The 16,474-nt window shown below is 41.8% G+C and overlaps 1 protein-coding gene across 1 annotated transcript in view; it reads left to right on the top strand.

The window, feature by feature from the left end:
- The window catches only part of LOC307178620 (uncharacterized protein C1orf105), a gene marked incomplete at its 5' end in the record, with an annotated part of 21,639 nt that extends 15,964 nt beyond the window's left edge, over window positions 1-5,675 (top strand). The window contains 2 exons of the mRNA XM_079906975.1: window positions 578-649; window positions 3,945-5,675. Coding sequence (XP_079763101.1) covers window positions 578-649; window positions 3,945-4,144 — 272 coding nt within the window. The 3' untranslated portion in view covers window positions 4,145-5,675. The remainder of the gene's footprint in view (window positions 1-577; window positions 650-3,944) is intronic.
- Between the last annotated feature and the right edge of the window lie 10,799 nt (window positions 5,676-16,474).

The raw sequence follows: 16,474 nt of genomic DNA, 5'->3' as shown, positions 1-16,474 counted from the left end.
GGAAAATCTCTGTGGAAGTAGATACCAGGAAATGAATGTAGAGATGTAGATTGCCCATACAAGTTTACAGATTGGTCAGTCTTTAGAAATAAAACAATTTAAAATAATGTAGAAATGGTTTGAGCTTATATACCTTTTGGTTGAAGGTCACTTCCACAGTCTCAGCCACCAGGAGAAATAGGGAGTGATCAAGACATTTTTCTTGAGAATTGGAAGGTTCTAAAAAAATATTCTCAGTTTTGCACTGATCTGGAAGTGTTGTTACTTTTTTTTCTGAGAACTGGAAGATTCTCTCCTTAATCCCTTCTATTTTCAGACCATATATTATCTGACAGTGGAATAAAACATTTTTTAAAATGAAGGTTTTATCAAAATCCATGAAAATACTACTAAAGTAAAAAGAGCTTCAGAAGTGGTGGTCTTTGGCCAGTCATCTCACACTGCTCCCAGGTGGTCTGAGCACCAGGTTAACAGGTGCTGGGGTCGAGAGACCACCTGTGTTTTAAAATGTACAATGACACATTCCTTTCCACCAAGCTCTAGCCAAATCACTAATGTGTATTCTTGCTTCTTCCAGTCAGAATGATGAGTCTTCATCCACCAAAGGCCCAGACTGTACCCAGACGTCCTCATGATGACATCCCAACAGGTTTGCTTTCTTTTGGAGTACTTGTAGTGGGAGACATACCACCCCCAGAGTAACACCTAAGATAATTTCTAAATTTTCTGAACAAATTCCCATTCTCCATCCCTTCTCTTTCACGTACTGCTTATTGACCTGTTTCGCCAGGTCCACAGCCCTCCCTTCACTCCAGCCCTACCTGTCCCCTCTTCAGGCCTCACTTGCATTTATCCATGGTGTGTTCCTTCCCAGGTCCTCTCCACGCCACAGGGCTCTGCCCCATTCTTTCTAAAGAGCCCCATAATCCACTTGCTGAAGAATGTCTGTAGGGATGGGGCACAAAGTAGATAATTCCCTTCTCAGGCAGTCTTGATAGTACCAGTTAAGCTGGGAAGGGAAATGTGTCCCCACACCCAAGGCATGGCCTCGCCAAGCCCTGAGCCCTCCCTTCCACAGGCTCCCTAGAACACCTGCCTTCCCCTGGCAGCTTCCCAGTGCTATTCTTATGTTCATGTGCTGGTATGGAAAAAAAGGACAGCACAACTCTATCTCCAGCTTCAGCATTGACCTAAGTCTTATCTTTTAGAGAAGCCAACACTGGGCTGGCAAAGAGGAGGTGGGTCATTCTTTGGAGTGATATGATTCAAGGGTTTAATGCAGTATAGGCTGCCACTTTAGTAACTTTGTCCATCTTCTCATTTGCTCCCAGATTAACTGAAGCCACTTTCAGTTTTTCTCTTATTTGATACACACAGTAAGGAAAATCAAGTTCACTTTGTACTGATGGGAAAGTCTAATCTCTATCCTGGGTGGTTGCAGAGAAGCTAGAGCCAGAACTGAACTGAGAGGACATCAAGAAAGGACATTTGAGGGTAGAAGGGATACCTTGAAGGGATGTCAAGAGGGAGGACCAGAGACTCAGGCGACAGCTGAGGTTAGGAGATAACCACTCTAGCGGAGTGAAAGACTGCTATAGTCCCAATCCCTTCTTATGTATCCAAAAATATTGGCCTCACTCGTGACTTTCATTTAGCCAAAGTGGACTGAATTTCCAAGAGCTAAGAGCATCCTCCCAATGAAAGCTGCCCCCATCTGCCTGCAACCACTTCATTCTCCTGAAGCCTAGGGAACACTGGGTGACAGGCATGTGCAGTTGGTTTCAGGGTTCTCCGTACCAGCCATACATTCATTCTGAGTTTCCCTTAAACCTGAATTTTTTTTCAGGTCTGCCTCACAAAGGATAAAACACACATACACGTGTACACACACTCACACACAATTACATGCCCTTCCCTCAGCAGGAATGTTTATTATCTGATTCTACAGGACCGTGTGACAAGATGCCTTTCATCAATTTATTAACCCTGGGAGTGTATTTCAATTACCAGTGTGAGAACTAGACTCAGTGCACATAGATCAGCACATTATGTTCTGGACAGACCTCGTTCTTGCCCATAGAGTTCATTCAAGGGCAGCAGTGTTGGAGGTGAGACTTCAGAGAGAGTGCTTATGGAGCTGAAGCTTGGTAGATCTGCAGTTGATTCCAGTTGCAACCCTTCTGAGCTGAGCTTTGCTCTTGTGTGTGCTCTCTGAGGTCAAAGAAAAATCCTAGGAGCAAAGAGACCTGCATTCACATCCTAGTCTTGCTAGACAGGTTTGGCCATATTGTTGAAACTATCTGGGTCTCTGTGTTCCCACCTTTAAAACCAGAGAAGCATTTTGCCCACCACCACCCGCAAGAGCCAGATGCTCAGTACAAGCAGCCTTCACCTTTGACTGACCCAGAAAACCTGCTGACACTGCCCCAGCCCCACTGGTTTATACAGTTTAGACATGTCCCTGTGCTACGTAGCCTGTGGACATGCTGCAAACACCAAATGGCTGACTCATCCCAGCGACCATCCCTGCCAGTGACTGTCTAACTCATTCTGTTGATCATGACAGTAATCTCTAGTATTTTTCTGGATTCAGCTAAACTTGATATGTCCTCAATAATTATTAGTGAGGACTAAGTAAATGGAAAGAGCCTATCTCTAGTAAGTGATGGGGTTTCTTCTGGATTTGTTTATCTTGACTTTGGCCTTGAGTCCAGAGTTCTATGACACTCACAGGCTCTTGTCCATAAACATTGGTAGAGCTACTAACCACCTGACTTAGGTCTACCACCTGGCCCAGTGCTGAGATATGGCACAGAGGGTTAGGATTAAGGAGATCTGGGTTCTGGTCCTCAGTCCGTCATGACCCTGGACCTGTTTCCTCTTCATTACAGCAATGACACTGAACTGGGTCCTAGGTTTGTGATCTTGTGACATCTCTTAGCTCTCATTCAGCTGGACTAAAGAGCTTCTTCCAGAGAATTCAGGACTCCAGTTCCCTTAGTCATTCAGTGATTTCCAATGGGAAGATGCTATTTTATGCACTGATTTACTCTCCTGCACAATGAGTATTTTCAAAGAGTTGAATATTAACCAACTTCCTGTATATAAACTCATATTCAAAGAAGAGGTCAGGATGGTAAGGATTTTAAGGAGCACTAAAATAAATTATTTCATAAAATGAAGTTTCCTTTTGAAATACAAGACTTTTCCACTACTGTAGCCTTTCATAAGATCACGTTTGTTTGAAGAGCAGAACCATATACGTGTCCCTGAAAAGTCTTCTGAGAATTGAATCCTCTTTTCCCTTTGACCTGTGTTACAACTCCAGACACACTTTATCTTCATTTATAATTTTTTTTTAAATTTCAATCATTCTTTGGCAAAGACTAGTCCTTTGTTTTATTAATTAATTAATTTATTTTTGCTGTGTTGGGTCTTCGTTTCTGTGCGAGGGCTTTCTCCAGTTGCGGCAAGCGGGGGCCACTCTTCATCACGGTGCGCGGACCTCTCACTGTCGCGGCCTCTCTTGTTGCGGAGCACAGGCTCCAGACGCGCAGGCTCAGTAGTTGTGGCTCACGGGCCTAGTTGCTCCGCGGCATGTGGGATCCTCCCAGACCAGGGCTCAAACCCGTGTCCCCTGCATTAGCAGGCAGATTCTCAACCACTGCGCCACCAGGGAAGCCCCCTTCATTTATAATTTAATTGGCAATGTCTCCAAATATTTGAGTTATGTTTCTAAGCACTCCTTTCTGGCCTCTTTGTCAAGATTTGTAAAAGCTCAAGTTGGTGGGGGCTAAGATGGTTCTAGTAAAATGGATTCTCATGTGAACTTTGAAGCTGTTTTATAAGGTTAAAGAAGTCTTTGGTGACATAGGTTATTTTGAGTAGATTTTAAAAATAGACTCTAAGGAGCCCTTGTCCTTCCTTCTTACACTGTCCTCCAGAGGGCGCTCGCTACAGACTGCCCATTCTGGGCCCCAGAACAGCTGTCTCCCGTGGACTGCTGTCAGATGCCTACGACACACTGCAGGACATGCAACTCTCTTCCTTGCCCAGAAAGCAAGACAATGAGGCAGTGAGTGGTCGGAGCTCATCCGCTTCCAGACTCTCAGAGAGAAAGCATCCTCACCAAGCCAGTTTCTGACACTAGTGCCTTCTCATCACTTCCTCTCAGCATGAAAAAGATGACTCAGGGGCTTCCCTGGTGGCGCAGTGGTTGAGAGTCCACCTGCCGATGCAGGGGTCATGGGTTCATGCCCCGGTCCGGGAGGATCCCACATGCCACGGAGCGGCTGGGACCATGAGCCATGGCCGCTGAGCCTGCGCGTCCGGAGCCTGTGCTCCACAACGGGAGAGGCCACAACAGAGAGACGCCCAAGTACCGCAAAAAAAAAAAAAAAAAAAAATGATGGCTCAGTTTTGCCTTCCTAACTGTTGCTAGAATTCTAGCTCTTGCCATTGTCTTATCACTCATTTCTCCTAAAAACAAAATGGTTTAATGTCCATGATTATAAAGATATGTTGATTAAAATGGAACATATTGAGTGTCGTTCATTTTACTTTGCTAAAGATTCTTTATAATAGACAAAATCTTTCTGTTTCTAAGACATGAAATTTCTGTGAAAATTATTTCTTCCTTCAGGACAGGGGGCTAGAGATGGCCCCAGGAGGTCCCTCATGAATTCAGCCTAATAAGAATAAAAGAGAGAAATGGAGGTCACCCTTCTGTCCTTATCTCTGTCAGTTAACTCTGATAGATGACAGAGGATACTGGGATGCAGTAACTGGAAAATGACAGGTGATTAGCTGTTGCCACCCTTGAGGACAGGAACAGTGTCTGTTTTGCTTTCCTCATGCCGCCTTCTTTAGTGCCTTGCATATAACAGATGTTCATCTAATCTGTGTTCAGTCGAATCCAAAACAAATGCTTGTATTTGGTAGTTTGGTTACTTTAGTTTGAGGATATATATCTCCAACTCTGTCATAGTCCATGTGTGTGAGGGAGACAAAGGAAGAGTCTAGGCTTGTAACTATTATATTTATGGGCACACATGCTCCATGCCCAGCTTCAGGAGGGCTTGTATAAAACAAAAGGCCAGGACTTCCCTGGTGGCGCAGTGGTTAAGAATCCGCCTGCCAATGCAGGGGACACGGGTTCGAGCCCTGGTCTGGGAAGATCCCACATGCCGCGGAGCAGCTAAGCCCATGTGTCACAACTACTGAGCCCGCGTGCCACAACTACTGAAGCCCGCGCGCCCAGAGCCTGTGCTCCGCAGAAAGAGAAGCTACCGCAATGAGAAGCCCGCGCACCACAATGAAGAGTAGCCCCCTTTTGCTGCAGATAAAGACTGCACATAGCAACAAAGACCCAACGCAGCCAAAAATAAATAAATAAAAATAAATAAATAAATTTATTAAAAAAACAAAAAGGTCGCTTCCATTGCTTAGGAGGCAGTGGCCTTATGGAATCTCAAGCTCCTGACTAAATGGGCACTGGACCAACATGTGAGAACCAACCTCTGTGCTGACTGTGTTTGAAGAATGGGATTCAGAAATATCTAACAAATGGCCTGGTGACCAAACTGACCTCATTTCTTGTGCGCACGTGGGCACAAACAGGCACACACACAGACTCCCAAACCAGAAAAACTTGCTTGATTGCCCTATATTCCTGGTAGGCCATGGATTCTTGGTTTCAGTTCATTTAGAGTTCAGGAATTCCAAAAATAGCACGCACTGCCTTTCAAGGTGAAAGCTGTATGCGTGAATTATGATCCCATTTCAGATGATTGTCAAAGGACAGACAAATCACAGATAAAGATGTTTCCTTCTCTTTTTTTTTTTTTTTTTGCAAATTAGCATATCCAGTAAAAGGATTTGGGGCACCTATACCCATACATTAGGGGAGGATACAAGCCCCCAGCACAATTATTTAGAGCTTTTGAGGTAATCTGAATATTATATACCTAGACAGGTAGAATGCTTCCTAAATCTCTTTAAGAAGTCTTCATCTAGAATACTTGGGTGTTTCCAAACTCTCATCAAAAAGAATAACAGTATGGTGTTTGCTAGTGTTCTAGCATGGTGACTGAGAATGATGGTCTATATCAGCAGTCCCCAACCTTTTTGGCACCAGGGACCAGTCTTGTGGAAGGCAATTTTCCCACGGACCGGGGCAGTGAGGCGGTGGGAGGGATGATTCAGGCAGTAATGCGAGCGATGGGGAGCCGCAGATGACGCTTTGCTCGCTAGCCCGCCTCTCACCGCCTGCTGTGCGGCCCGGTGCCTAATAGGACACAGGCCGGTACCAGTCTGCGGCCTGGGGGTTGGGGACTCCTGGTCTATATCATGGTTCTTAAAATTTTTGATCTTAGGAACCTTTTGCACTCCTAAATAGTGGGTTATATCCACTGACAATTATATTATAAATTAAAATGGAGAAATTTAAAAACACAAAAATACACAGTACACCTTCCAGTTTCTATCAGAGTGATAACATCATCACATGTCATGTAGCCTCTGGAAAACTCCACCATACCCTTGGGAGGCAAGAAAAGTAAGAAAGGCAAATAACATCTCAGTGTTATTATGAAAATAATTTTGACCTCACAGAAATCCCAAAAAGGATTTCAGAGACTCCAGGGGTCCCCAGACCATGCTTTGAGAACATCTAGTATATAGCATATACCCTTGCATCTCCAGCCTTCCAGGGAAAGGGATGCCAGGATGCTTAACTCACCTACCTGAGAAATCTGGTCCCTTGGCAGAGATTAGAGAGAAGGCAGCAGCAGTTTTTCAAAATTTGGTGGTATTGACTTTTTAATTAATTAATTAATTAATTTGGCTGCATTGGGTCTTTGTTGCTGCGCACAGGCTTCTTCTCTAGTTGCGGCGAGCAGGGGCTACTCTTTGTTGCGCTGTGTGGGCTTCTCATTGCGGTGGCTTCTCTTGTCATGGAGCACAGGCTCTAGGTGCGTGGGCTTCAGTAGTTGTGGCTCACGGGCTCTAGAGCGCAGGCTCAGTTGTAGCACATGGGCTTAGTTGCTCCGTAGCATGCTGGATCTTCCCATACCAGGGCTTGAACCCGTGTCCCCTGCATTGGCAGGCAGATTCTTAACCACTGTACCACCAGGGAAGCCCTTCAGATTTATTTTTTAACATGGATAATCTTGGGTAGACTTGTTTGATTCAAGGCTAAAGCCAGATTTTGCTGTTTTAAAAATAAATGACGCTTGTTATAATAAAAATCTACAGACATGAGTCAGACTTACTCCTACTTTTTATCTTCTTTCACCCCAACAGGGAACTTAAAAAACAATCAATCAGCACAATTCTTTTTTTTTTTTTTTTAATTAACTTATTTATTTTTGGCTGTGTTGGGTCTTCGTTTCTGTGCGAGGGCTTTCTCTAGTTGCGGTGAGCGGGGCCACTCTTCATCGCGGTGCGCGGGCCTCTCACTGTCACCGCCTCTCTTGTTGCGGAGCACAGGCTCCAGACGCGCAGGCTCAGGGCCTAGTTGCTCCACGGCATGTGGGATCTCCCCAGACCAGAGCTCAAACCCTTGTCCCCTGCATTGGCAGGCAGATTCTAAACCACTGCGCCACCAGGGAAGCCCCTCAGCACAATTCTTTTACTGCCAGAAATGGAGAGAAATTCTGTATTTAGGAGAATCCATGCAACAAATCAAGTATGTAACACAAAGCCATTGTCACCTCCAGTCCCCAGTTTAACCCTGGGAAATCCCACAGGCCTTTACTGCCTCTGCCTTCATCAGGGTCACTCATCTTTTCCCTGGCCCCCAACTGTCAAAGCTCATAGGAGGCCTGTCAAGGGTCTGTTGGCTCCTGGGCCCTGTGGTATTACACATTAGAGCTGCCCATCTACCTGAAAATGTGCAAGAATCATATAACTCCAGGGAGCAGAAGTGTAACAGGGTTGGCAGAATGGCCTTGTCTCCTCCTAAGGAAGCCCTGTCTAGAATGCCTGTGTGGATGTAGCTACTCCGGTTGGGGGAGGTCTGAAGGATGAGGACGGCCCTGCCCAACAGAATACAGAAAATGTCCAGGAAGAAGAGGAAGCACAAACTTGTTTCTGTTAATGAATCTATAAACTACAGTCTTAAGAATCAAGATTAAAGAAATGGATAAAACTTAACTAATCTCTAGAAAAAACTGAGATGATCAATCATGTTTCAACCATGTCCCCCTCAAGCCCATCTTAATTTCTCACCTTAGTAAGTACTGTCCCTATATCATACGTGTAATTCTTGCCTCTCTAGAAAAATGTGTCACTTCATGAGGATGAGAACAATATCTCATGCTCCCACCCTATCCCCATGGGAGCTACCCAGACACATACGCAAGAGGTACTTAGAAGGAAGAAAATCCATTTCTCAGTTGCTAAGCAATATGAAAAAAATAAGAGGTGAGATCCTTATATTCGGGGATCTGAGGATACAAAGGGTTTAGGTATTAGGACCCTGCCTTTGACTAACTTATCATTGGAGAAACAACACACATATACACAAATGAAGAGCATGTGTACAGGCCAGTATGGGAATAAGCATGAGTTACTCTCTGCTATAAACTGAACCCTGGTGATTGCAGCAATAACGTTCTCATAGCACCAACTGTCCAGCCCTCTGGACAGGAACAAAGGTGCAATTGTGTGACCTCGTCAGGAAAGTTGGTCAGAGGCGAAATAGACATATTCACCCACACACAATGTTATCTCTTGTTCCTTGCAGAGTCTTTGGCAAGAGGTTTAACTGCCTGGCCAGTGGAGTGCAGAATGCTGAAATAAGGCATTGGCAAATGTTTGCAGTTTCGAGGAAAACTTGTTCCGAAACCTCTTGGGATAGGCCTCCCCTGGGTCCTGTGTAACAGTGACCATCCTATGGGATGTCACATGGCCAGAGAGGCAGTGACTTTCAGATCCCTTGCTGAGAATCTGAGAGGAGCAAGGAGGAGGACAGAGAGGAGGACTCTCTCCTTGCTTCCTAGATTCTCACATGGAGAAAACTACATGAAGAGTAAGAGTGTCTAAAAAACAAGAAAGATACTGGGTAACATCAGTTGGCTCTTAGGAGTGGAACTGAATGGCTAGAGGACAGAAATTGACAGAAGGAGATTTTTCATAGTACACCCTTCTTTACTCTTTGAGTTTTAAACCACATGAACGTTTTTCATTGACTCAAAAACAACAAAAAAAAGAGGAAATGAAGAAAAGAAAAGAAAAAAAAAACCCTTCAAGAGTTGCCAGGGAGATTTCTAGCTTTGGAATTGGAAATCTGATAAACTATCAACATAATTACTCATCTTCCTGAAAAAACAGACAAAGGAGTCCTTGATACTATATACAAGGTTCAGGCAAGCATCCAGGTCAAAGATAAATTTTATCTCTGGCCCTTGGAAGTTTTGCTACTGAAATGCTAGTTCTGGCAAGTAGTAACAAATGTCTCAAGCTTATGTAGCATTTTAAGCTTTTCAAAGCACTTTCACTTATTTTTCCTCTCTCTTTGCATCAGTTCCCCAGTGTTCTCCTTACATTAAACAGGAGCAGTAATGATCCACGCAAGCTGTCCATTTAACAAACACAGTCCTTTCCTGGGCACTGCTACAAAAATGCTTCATTTTATTGTAACAAGTGCACCTGCTTCTTTTTTATGGCACTGCCTGCATGGGACTAGTCTCTTGCACAAAACCCTTGAAATATTTGGTGGCATGACCATGTTCTCCTTAGTCTTTTTAAAAATAAATGAATAGTTAATTATGTACTTGAAGTATAGTTGATTTACAGCATTTTGTTAGTTTCAGGTGTACAGCAAAGTGATTCAGTTACGTATACACTCTTTTTCCAATTCTTTTCCTTCATAGGTTACTACTGTGCTATACAGTAGGTCCTTGTTGTTTACTTACTTTACATACAGTAGTGTGTATCTGTTAATCCCAGACTCCTAGTTTATCCCTTCCCCCACCTCCCCCTTGGTAACCTTAGGTTTGTTTTCTATGTCTTTGAGTCTATTTCTGTTTTGTAAATAAGTTCATTTGTATCATTCTTTTAGATTCCACATATAAGTGATATATAATATTTGTCTTTGTCTGTCTGACTTACTTCACTTAGTATGATAATCTAGGTCCATCCATGTTGCTGCAAATGGCATTATTTCATTCCTTTTTAATGGGTGAGTAGTATTCCATTGTACATTGTACCACATCTTCTTTATCCATTCATCTGTCAATGGAGATTCATGTTGCTTCCATGACCTGGCTATTGTAAATAGTGCTACAATGAACATTGGGGTGCATGTGTCTTTTCGAATTAGAGTTTTTGTCTTTTCCAGATATATGCCTAGGAGTGGAATTGTTGGGTCATATGGTAGTTCTATTTTTAGGTTTTTTAAGGAAACTCCATACTGTTTTCCATAGTGATACACCAATTTACATTCACATCAACAGCATACAAATGTTTTTCTCCACATCCTCTCTAGCATGTATTATTTGTGGACTTTTTGACCCTTAGTCTTTTTTTAAACTTATGAGCCCCAGGTTCTTTGGCTAGTATGATGTGGCCCAGTCATCCTCTCTGGACCTATCCCAGTGCCACTCAAAACAAGGGACTTAGAGTGGAATCTAAAACTCCAGATGTGACCTGGCCGGATGTGGCTGTGTGACCATCACTCTCCCTTGTTCTGGATCTCCTGCTTCCAGAAATGAGACTAAAAGGGCATTAGTTGTCCTAGCAGCTACATCACTTCATTCTCTCACATTGACTTGCCACCAACTAAAGCCTTTTTGTCCTTTTAGTGAGAATAGCTGTTCTGAATGCTTTCCTCAGGCTGCTAATATTTTAAAAACCTATATACATGACTATATTCTTCCTTATTAAAGTTCCCCTGGCTAGATTCCAGCCATTTTCAAATCTAGATTCCATCAATCATTAGTCCTCCCAAGTTTGACTATCTGGTCCTCTGTCTTCCTCTCAGTCTTTGATACAAGCCTTGTCAGGAGCCAAACCCCATGGCATGACTTTAAAGCCCTCCCTTTAGATCAGTGATTTTCAAGGGCCTTTTCTTAAATCTCTATTCTATTATGAAAACATTAAAATATACAGAGAAGTAGGACTAGTAGCGCAAAGAACACCTATGTATCCTCCACCTATAGGGTCTACAATTGTCAATATTTTGTCACATTTCCTCTATTTACATATTGTTTAGCTCAATCATTTAAAAATAAAGACACATGACATTTTACCACTAATAGTTCATTTTACCACTTGCAGCTCTGCACCCCACCCCTGCAAAACTCTCCTTCTAAGGATAGCACCTTTATCAAAAGTAACAAAAAATGAACAATAATTCCTGCTTGTTTTCTCCACTTCGTCCATATTCAAATTCCCCAATTTGTTGCCAACATGTCTATCATGGCTTTGACAAAACGAAATCAAATCAAGTGACACATTGCAGTTTTGGCTCTTTTAATCTAAAAAAACAATACCTCAACTTCTTTTTTTCAATGAATTGCCTGTCAAAGAGACAAAGATAATTGTGTTTTAGAATGCTAAAGACCTCTTTAAATACTGTCTGTCTTCATGTTGGTAATTTCAAATGCTGCTACCAGGTGTGAACGATTTATTGAAAAATTACTAATTTTTCTTGTCTATTAATCAAATCCCTATGTAACTACCAATAAGAACTTCTGATAAGCATGAGATAACACTCTGACCATATCGGGTTGCTAGAATCACAGGGATAAACTCAGAATTGTGATACTTTATAATTGTGTAACTTTGGTCAAGTTACTTAACCCCTGTGAATCTTGGTCTCCTGTGCTCTATAATGAAGATAAAAGTATCTGTCTCAATAATAAGAGCAGCATGTATACTAAAATTGGAAGGATACAGAGAAGATTAGCATGGCCCCTGCCCAAGAGTGACATGCAAATTTGTGAAGCGTTCCATATTTTTTAAGCTATGTATATTTATTAGATATTGCAAAATATCCCTTTATGAGAGTTTTCTAATTTATATTATCACCAGAAATGTATGCAAGTGCCCGTTTCCCTCAGCTTCGACAACAGTGGTAGTAGTTTTTATTTTTAAATCAATTTTAGAGAAATTACATCTCTGTGTAATTGAAATTTGTATTTCTCAAATTACGAGATCAGACATATTTGCAATATGTTTAAGAGTCATTTTTATATATTTTTTGGTAAATTGTTCAGCTTTTAAACTTATTTTACTATCATGACCCATTAATTTTTTTAATTAATTAATTTATTTTTATTTATTTTTGGCTGCATTGGATCTTTGTTGAGCTATGTGGGCTTCTCATTGCGGTGGCTTATCTTGTTGCAGAGTGTGGGCTCTAGGCGCACAGGCTTCGTTGTGGCGCACGGGCTCTAGAGCGCAGGCTCAGTAGTTGTGGTGCATGGGTTTAGTTGCTTCGCGGCATGTGGGATCTTCCCGGACCAGGGATTGAACCCGTGTCCCCTGCATTGCAGGCAGGTTCTTAACCACTGCACCACCAGGGAAGTCCTTGACCCATTAATTTTTAAAGAATAAAATATTTAATTAGCCAAATGGCACAAAAGAAAAAATCCTACAAGGATTGATGCAATAGCACTCATGGTTTCCATTTAGAGTCTCTGACCGCAGGAGCAAACAAATTTTCATTTAACATTTGGAAAGCTGACTTTTTAAACTAACATTTGTCAAACTCATACTGTATGCTCATAAATGATCAGCTGAGCACTTATTGTGTTCCCTACTACATGCTGGACACTGTGAATTCACATTTCCTCTTTACAGCAACCCTACAAAATAGGTAGAGTTATTATCCCCATTATATGAATGAGGAAATTGAACTCACACATGTTAAATAAGTTCGCCAGGTTCACACCAAGTTGGGAATTGAACTGAGGTCTTTCTGAGCATGTAGTTGGAGCTCTTTCCACTACCCTACTCTGCCTCTTTGATTGTAAACAGTGCCCAGTTCTTATTCAACACAGTATATCTCATATTTCCTTGCAATCAATCACCTCAACCTTGTTAGAGTTAAGTCCAAAGTAGCAATTCCTCTGTGGAATCCTCTACCTTCTGAGGGATAAAAATGGCTCCAAACCAAGCCAGGCCAAGCCTCGTCTTGTGTTTTCTCAGGGTAAGGAATGCCATGTGCTTGCTCCAGGCAGAGGCCTCTGTTCTCTCAGCCTGTTATCGGCGTGTGTCATGTGTTTGGAATGGGAAGCAGGCTCTGGCATGAAACTCGCCCACAAGGATAGACAAGGCTTGGGCGGTGGATGGTAGAGGGTAGGAAGGCTGACTAGACCCAAGAGTGTGGCAAAGTCAGTGAATGAGTCTTAACAGCAGTCAGCCCTGGTGTTCCAGTCCACAGCTGGAGCCCAAAGTGGAGCACAGCAGCAGTGGGGAGGGAGGTGCAGGAGTGTGTATGGAGGGGAAAGGAGACACTTGAAAATGTCACGGGCAGGAGTTCATCATCTTGGAAGTCTGGTTACCTATGGCAAAGCCCCATCGTGGAACAAGTTTCAAAGGGCTGCCCATAGAAGGGAGTCTGGCCAGAGCAAAACTAGAAAGCCCAGGGATTCCCAGGAGGAACATATCATGATCTATGGGGGAGGAGTGCAGTTAGAAAGTGCATGCAATATTTCAATATTTTGCATGTACACATATTTAAAATAAAATATTCTTATTGTGTTAAAATAGAACATAATGAAAGTAAATTTGAACAAAGTCTTTTTAGCTGGTGAGGGTGTTCAGAAACTTAGACTCTAGCCAAAAACTATTAGTTATCTTTCGCATATTAGTGACTTTCGAGGAGGTTGTGAAATTTTTGTGTTAAAAGAGAGGGCATCAGTTTCAATATTGAGAAACCTTTGGAAAGTAGAAGAGAAATAAGGAGTCCAGTTCTGGGGGCAGGCTTTGTTGCCCCCAAGGGCAATGAGTTAGCCTAGGGCTTCCCTCCATTTGCTTTATTTATTTAATTAATTAATTTATTTTATTCTATCTACTGTTTGGTGCAGGGATAATTTCGTCTCATACCCATTCCAAAGTGGAACTAAAGGAATATGTGTGTATGGCCAAATAATCTTACTAATAATCAGACCTGATCTTTAAAATCTTGTTATTGTAACTAAACCTCTTGGTCTAGGATCCAGGGGGAATTGACAATGCTGTTCTTTGATGCCCTTTGTGAAGTTCATGGAAGGGAGTTATTATGTTAATATGCATATTAAAATTTATTCTCTAACTTGGCTGAGAACCAAACAAAAGAAAATAAGCTTCCTTCTATTTCAGCAGAAACATTTGAGTTATAAGGAATGTAAAAATCATTTTTCTCACTAGGAAAAGAAAGACAATTTTCTCCACTCAATGGACTATTAAATTTTAGAATCTCATTCCCTGAAGAGGTTTAAGAATCTGGTAGGGCTTCCCTCGTGGCACAGTGGTTGAGAGTCCGCCTGCTGATGCAGGGGACATGGGTTCGTGCCCCGGTCCGGGAGGATCCCACATGCTGCGGAGTGGCTGGGCCCGTGAGCCATGGCCGCTGAGCCTGCGCGTCCGGAGCCTGCGCTCTGCAGCGGGAAAGGCCACAGCAGTGAGAGCCTCGTGTACCGCACAAAAAAAAAAAAAAAAAAAAAAAAAAAAAATAGGATCTGGTAGATGGGCTAGATCAGTGCAGTCCATGAGTTCAGTGGGGACCAGATGATCTTTGATAACAGGGAACAGTTGGGGTCACTCTTTCAGTCTTTGGGTTCCACACTGAAATGAAAATTCACCAGCACTATTTCTAGATTATTTAAAACTAACAATACATAAATTATTATAATATATAAATATAAAAACTCCTATAAAGGTAAATGTGCAACATTCTGAGCATTTTATTTTATACCAAGACTTTATTGCTTAGAAGACTTTAAATAAGGTAAAATGAGATTTTTTTTCCTTAAATTGAAAGAAAAAGGAAAAAGTGAGAAAGGAGTGAGGAAATGGAGATAGAAAAGACCCAGAAATCCCACTACTGGGCATATACCCTGAGAAAACCATAATTCAAAAAGAGTCATGTACCACAATGTTCATTGCAGCTCTATTTACAATAGCCAGGACATGGAAGCAACCTAAGTGTCCATCATCAGATGAATGGATAAAGAAGATGTGGCACATATATACAGTGGAATATTACTCAGCCATAAAAATGAACAAAATTGAGCTGTTTTGTAGTGAGGTGGATGGACCTAGAGTCTGTCATACAGAGTGAAGTAAGTCAGAAAGAGAAAAACAAATACAGTATGCTAATACATATATATGGAATCTTAAAAAAGAAAAAATGGTTCTGAAGAACCTAGGGGCAGGACAGGAATAAAGATGCAGACATAGAGAATAGACTTGAGGACACGGAGGGGGGAAGGGTAAGCTGGGACAAAGTGAGAGAGTGCCGTGGACATATATACACTACCAAATGTAAAATAGATAGCTAGTGGGAGGCAGCTGCATAACACAGGGAGATCAGCTCGGTGCTTTGTGTCCACTTACAGGGGTGGGATAGGGAGGGTGGGAGGGAGACACAAGAGAGAGGGGATATAGGGATATATGTATACATATAGCTGATTCACTTTGTTATACAGCAGAAACTAACACAACAATGTAAAGCAATTATACTTCAATAAAGATGTTAAAAAAAAAAGAAGTGAGGGGTTCTCTGCTTATATAGCTGCACAAAGGACAGGAGTAATTTTTCCATTGACTTAAAACATTTCTTTTTGATTTTGTTCATTCTAGCAGTCATTACTGATTATGAAGATAACCCAAATGAATTAATCTGTAACCAGTTCATAGATATGGTCATTTAAAAATTTTTAAATCCAATTTATTTAAGATGAAATAAAATTCACTTATTTCTTCTACTCCCCATCACCCCTTGCCTCTTGTAACCATCAATCTGTTCTCTGTATCTATGAGTTTGAGCTTTGTTTTGTTTTTTCAGATTCCACATAAAAAAATGAGATCATATGGTATTTGTCTTTGTCTGATTTATTTCACGTAGCATAATTGCCTTGTGGTCCATCCATGTTGTTGGCAAGATTTCATTCTTTTTATGGCCAAATAATATTCGTGTGTGTGCGTATGTAATTTCTTTATCCATTCATCCATTGGTGGACACTTAGGTTGTTTCCATATCTTGGCTATTGTAAATAATGCTGCAATGAACATGGCTGTGCAGATATATTTTCAAGTTGGTGTTTTTATTTTCTTCAGATCAATATCCAGAAGTAGGATTACTGGATCTTATGATAGTTCTATTTTCAGTTTTTTGAGGAGACTCCATACTGCTTTTCATAGTGTTTGCACCAATTTACATTTCTACTAAGAGTGCACAAGAGTTTCCTTTTCTTCATATCTTTGCCAACACTTGTTATTTCTTGTTTTTTTGACAGTAGCCATCTGACAGGTGTGAGGTTTA

This window comes from Stenella coeruleoalba (genome assembly GCF_951394435.1).
Source record: "Stenella coeruleoalba genome assembly, chromosome: 1".
Lineage (NCBI taxonomy): Eukaryota > Metazoa > Chordata > Mammalia > Artiodactyla > Delphinidae > Stenella > Stenella coeruleoalba.
This window is presented reverse-complemented; position numbering and strand designations above follow the sequence as displayed.